Source organism: Aplysia californica, unplaced genomic scaffold (assembly GCF_000002075.1).
Source record: "Aplysia californica isolate F4 #8 unplaced genomic scaffold, AplCal3.0 scaffold00879, whole genome shotgun sequence".
Classification (NCBI taxonomy): Eukaryota; Metazoa; Mollusca; class Gastropoda; order Aplysiida; family Aplysiidae; genus Aplysia; species Aplysia californica.
Genome location: NW_004798149.1, coordinates 82,673 through 88,124, shown reverse-complemented (window position 1 = coordinate 88,124; position 5,452 = coordinate 82,673). Strand labels below are relative to the sequence as shown.

General features: G+C 42.5%; 1 protein-coding gene across 1 annotated transcript in view; it reads right to left on the bottom strand.

Annotated features, from left to right (window-relative positions):
• Window positions 1–666: 666 nt before the first annotated feature.
• Window positions 667–5,452, bottom strand: part of LOC101848698 (transmembrane protein 168-A) — an 18,298-nt gene continuing 13,512 nt past the window's right edge. Inside the window, exons 6-7 of the mRNA XM_013089132.2 lie at window positions 2,506–2,668; window positions 667–1,649 (exon numbers count right to left, since the gene is read on the bottom strand). Coding sequence (XP_012944586.1) covers window positions 1,262–1,649; window positions 2,506–2,668 — 551 coding nt within the window. The 3' untranslated portion in view covers window positions 667–1,261. The remainder of the gene's footprint in view (window positions 1,650–2,505; window positions 2,669–5,452) is intronic.

Below are 5,452 nucleotides of genomic sequence, written 5' to 3'. Positions count from 1 at the left end.
CACCAGTATAAAGCAATCACTTGTACAAAACAGCCACTTCTCATGTCCTCCCCCGAGTGTTTTGACATTATAATGACAACTGTACAAGACGTCCACCCATTTATGACAAACCACTTTTCTCCTCGACAACGGGTGGCCCGCCTTAGATAATTTAGGAGCATCTTCTCCTCTTCCCTCTATCTTGCCGTTTGCCTCCCTCCTCTCCTTCTCGAAGAATAAACTTATTCAACTTTACTTTGCCCTTCACATTTAAAGTTAAATTCACCTATTTCTGCACCATGTGTGTATCTTTGCCTTTCAAACTTACTTCACACTACTTACTGTACACAATGGCATTGGGATTTCAGAGACTGTGCAGGTCTCTTATACCGGACGTTCATTCATTAGATGTAGAACTATCAAAATAGGTCTGCTTGTTTCGATTTTATGACTCATTTAATGATGTTTCTGTCATTTTTAGATTTAGCACCAAAAAAGGGCCCCGGCGTAGTGGGTTCATCCCCCTCGGAGATAAAGAGTTAATAAGCTTTGACACTCCGCCTTTTGTGACTTCGAAGTAAAAATTAGGCTGTTTCCTGCCTATGCCAAAGTAATTTATGTACAGAGCCTGACAATGCTGATGTATAACCAAAGAAAAGGAAAAGTAATGGAAAGAAAAACCATCTTCAGATGAGTTATGAGTCTGAATAACATCCATTTATTTTGGGGGGAAAGGAAAAAAGAAAACTTCAACCTTTCCCCTGCGCACCTGTACTCTTCCTGGATACTACTGATGACAAACAACAGACCAGTTGCATAAAATGTGAGACAACAGATCTGTTGCATACAATGTGAGACAACAGATCTGTTGCATACAATGTGAGACAAACAGACCAGTTGCACACAACGCGAGACAACAGATCTGGTGTTGCACACGATGCGACACAACAGACCTGGTGTTTGCATACAATGCGAGACAACGGATCAGTTGCATACAATGTGAGACAACAGATCAGTTGCATATTAGGTGAGACAACTGATCTGGTGTTGCACACGATGCGAGACAACAGAACTGATGTTTGCACACGATGTGAGACAACAGATCTGGTGTTGCACAAGATGCGAGACAACAGAACTGATGTTTGCACACGATGCACGACAACAGATCTGGTGTTGCACACAATGCACGACAACAGATCTGGTGTTGCACACAATGCACGACAACAGATCTGGTGTTGCACACGACACAACAGACCAGTTGCACACGACACGAGACAACAAATCACGTGTTGAGAAGCTGCAGCCCGTGGCCCGTGTCCAACTGCTGCGGGGGCAGCCAGCGCATCATCAGCCGTCGCAGCCAGCCCAGGACGCAGCGGCAGCAGCAGAACGGAGAGCCCAGACTGGGCAGGTTGAGCACTTTCATCAGCGGCTTCATCACGGGCGGGAAGTTGGCCCGCCAGTAGTCCTCGAAGTCTTCCCGCGTGGGCAGGTGGAAGGAGAAGTGGGCCCAGCTGCGGGAGACGCGGTACAGCGCCCGCACGGGTCGGACCCGCGAGCTCCAGTCAATGTCCACCTCCAGGCCGTTGTTGAACTGGACGAAGGCTCGGGTGAAGCTGCCCACACCGTACTTGTCTCCTTCCTCGGCTGTCTCAGGCCGGTTGATGTACCTGTCATGACAGAAAGGGGAAAGAAAAGTTTTTATAATCAGTTTGATAAGGCTTTCCTAAAAATATTTAAAAAGCCAAAAAAAACAACAACCCCAAGTGTTCTCTTGGCTTGTTTTCGTTAAAGGGGGATTACATCAACAATTTTTACCTTACAATAAGCAGTTTCCAACTTTCTTGAAAAAGGATACCTTCAAACCCCTACCCAAACCCTCTCTATCTACCCCTATTTTACAACTTCCCAAACAACATATAAACACACACAGGTAAAAAATTAAAGGAAACCAGCAAAATGTCTTGTTTTATTAGGTACAAGTTTTATGGCACTCAAAACTGCATAAGGTCACATGAGCACACAGGACATAAGTTGGTAGTATTCATGTCAGCTCACAGCAAGGCTTAGAGGAGAGATAAGGGCAACAGATGTTTGATAGGAAAGAAGGAGCAGCAAAGAATGGGTTGAAATATCTTTTAAAAAACCAAAAAGGTAAAAATTTCAGTTATCAACAAATCGTGACTTCAGTGCTTTCTTGCCATATCTCCATTTTTTTAAACAGTGAAAATGTGACATATTTTTAAGCTCACTCCAGAACTGTTTTCACTGTTACTACAAATAGAGATATGACAAGAAAGCACTGAGGTCGCAATTTGTTGAAAACGGAAATTTTTGCTATGTGTTTTTAAAAAATATTTCACTCCATTCTTTCTTGCTCCTTCATTCCTATCAATCACCTGTTGTCCTTATCTCTCCTCCAAGCCTTGCTGTGAGCTGACGAGAATACAACCAACTTATGTCCTGCGTGCTCAAATGACCTTATGTAGTTGTCAGTGCCATAAAACTCGTGAACTGTCCACTCACCTGCAGGACTGCACGGCCAGGAAGGAGGAGCTGACCGCTGGCGCTGACTGCGCCCACCGGAACGAGCTCTGAGTGTCCAGGAGCAGGATGAGGCGGGAGCCCGAGTCCCGGTTCTGCTCCTCCCACCACTTCAGCAGCATGGCCAGGGACAAGTTCTTGCCGTCTGCACAAGAGAAGGCAGAGATGACAACATCAGTGATGAAAAGTAAGGATTTTTAAAGTTTTAGTAGGAGTTTTACGGCACTTGCAACACAATAAGATCATATAAATGCCGCAGAATAGAGGTGTTACAAGTGAGTAACAAACACAAAAAAGAAGGAAGGGAGATAAAGACGATAGATTTTTTATAGGAAAGAAGGAGCAAACCGCACCATTTGATTTTGGGGGAAAGAAGAACATTGACACAACAATGGTTGTCTAGTGCAGGGAAAGAGAAAGGCAGACAGACATAAACTGCAGAGGTAAAGAGAAGACAATGATGATTGTGGTGATGATGCTGATGATGATGATGATGCTGATGATGATGATGATGATGATGATGGTGGTAGTTTATAAGGGTATACAAGAACAAGACTGAAAAAACAGAATGAATGCTGCTTATCACCCCTCCCTCAAATCCCATTGCTAATCAGTTACTGACACACATGTAAAAGTCAGCATTCCCACAGTGGAAGGTACAGTGAATGACCAAAAAGACAAATGGCAAAGACGATGATGATGAGCTGTGGTTTACAACAAGATGACACGACAACGACCACCTTTTACCAGGAACAGATCACAAGACAGATAACAATAAACCCCCATGAAGAAGTAGAGAGAGAAAGCGACACGCTGCAACAGGACAAGACAGACTTCCCACTGACAGAGCTGTTTACTAAGCTTCGAGTCCGCCCAGGGTCGACGCCTCCCGTCTCCCTTTTTTAGCCTGGTTCCTAGCCTAGACTCCGAGAATCGAGGCAAGAATCTAAATCTCTACCGCACTATTATAGTCCTGTCGTGGGATAGGCCTAGGCCTAGGGCTGTCCCACCCCACAGTCGAGTTTTTTGCTTCAAAACAGACACCGCACCAGGACGGGACTCATCCGGCGCATAAGGCGGCTTCTTTGATGTTGGCCTAGGCGGAGTTAAAAATGCATTCCAAAAATTTCTTAAATATTGGCCAAATTTAAGAAATAATAAGATTTTCGTGATCAGCGACCCAAAATTAGCAAAAGTTACGCGGGGAACCCATTTTAAGGCCCGATTACCAAGTTAGATTAATTTTTGTGAGTTTTGTTTACCTATGAAGGAGTATTATTATTTTATTTTTTTTAGTAGAGGGTTTTACGGCGTTCGCAACTGCATAAGGTCATATGAGCACCAGAAGATTAGAGGTGTTACAAGAGAGTAACAAACATAAAAAAGAAGAAAGGGAGATAAGGACGATAGATGTTTGAAAGGAAAGAAGAAGCAAACCACACCAGAGCACCAGCCAACCACCCACGAAAGAGTATACAAACACAAACAAACAAATACAGTGACAGTTGCATCGTCACATCATCCAAAAAAAAAGACAAAAGCAGTAGTTATTGCATGTACCTGACAGTGCCCAGTCCCCGGTGTCAAAAACGTCGCCGCTGTAGTACAGGAGGTAGGTGTCAAACCTGGGACCGTCTGACGTGCGACGCTCAAAGAACGCTTTCAACTAGAGCCGTGAAACAAACAAGCATTGAGTATCAAGTCAGAGAGAAACACACAAGGTGGTAATGTCTGTATTGATATTGAAAAATAGCCATATCATGGCAGGAATTAATCACAACGTTTAGTTGTAGTTAGAGCTTTACGGCACCCTCAACAACAAAAAAAGGTCATATATGTGCCGAAGATTAGACTTATTATTTGACAGTAACATGCAAATAAAAGGAAGAGAGAAGAGGACGAAAGATGTTTGATCGGAAAAAAGGAGCAAACCACACCAGAACACCTGACAACCAACCACTAAGCATCAGTGAGACAGAAAAACTCATTGTTATGCATGATAATGTCTTTATTAACACTGGAAAGTTGCCATATCACAACATAAATTACAAATTATATGGCGGAAGAGAAGAAGGGCAAAAGAAAAAAGAAGATGAAGGGAGAGGTAAAAAAAAAAAAATATCCCACTCTAAATTTTTTAAAGGTCTAATTAGCTGGCCATGACACTGGAAATTTTGTATTGAGCCATTTTCAGGAAATTTTAATGTCTGCTGTGTGCACAAACCTAAATTGCTTGCTTTGAAACATTCTGATCTAGCCAAATTCTGTCGGCTTTCAGCTAAATAAAACTTGAAAAAAAAAAGCCACTTCACAAATAAAGTCTACCTCATCAAACTCCATTCTCTTGTCCAACACTTTGAATAATATTCTCAGAACAATGTCATACTTGCACACTTGGCCTCATTAATAACAGTATTGTAAGTTCAGTTCAAAATACGGTCTACTCCTTCAAGGCTATAATTTCCAAAATCAAAGAAAGGAAATGCGTCTAACCTTGCTGTGCAGATTATCGAGTTCGAGTCCACTGCTGGAGTAGTCACAGCCAAAGTTCTGCACCATGTGATAGGTAAAAAGTTGCTGTAGGTGGTTGAGGGTTGTGGTTCCTCTCTCACTCATCCCCTGGACGTCTGCGCTGGTCAGCAGCTGAGCACCTTTGCCTTCTCTGGGGGGAGAAAAAGTTTGTTTGAATTTATTAGAACAAAAATTATTAAAAGAAGTTGCACTTTATTGATCCCCATGGGGAAATTTGGGTTACAATGGCAGAAATACATTTACATAAATATATAATGAAAAATTAACTATATACACAAAGAATACCAATACACACAATATTACACCAATGCAGGACAATTTTACAAACATGCCACTGCTGGTCACCATTGAGGGGTTTTTGTTTGTTTGTTTTTTTGTTTTTTTTAGGGGAGGGGGG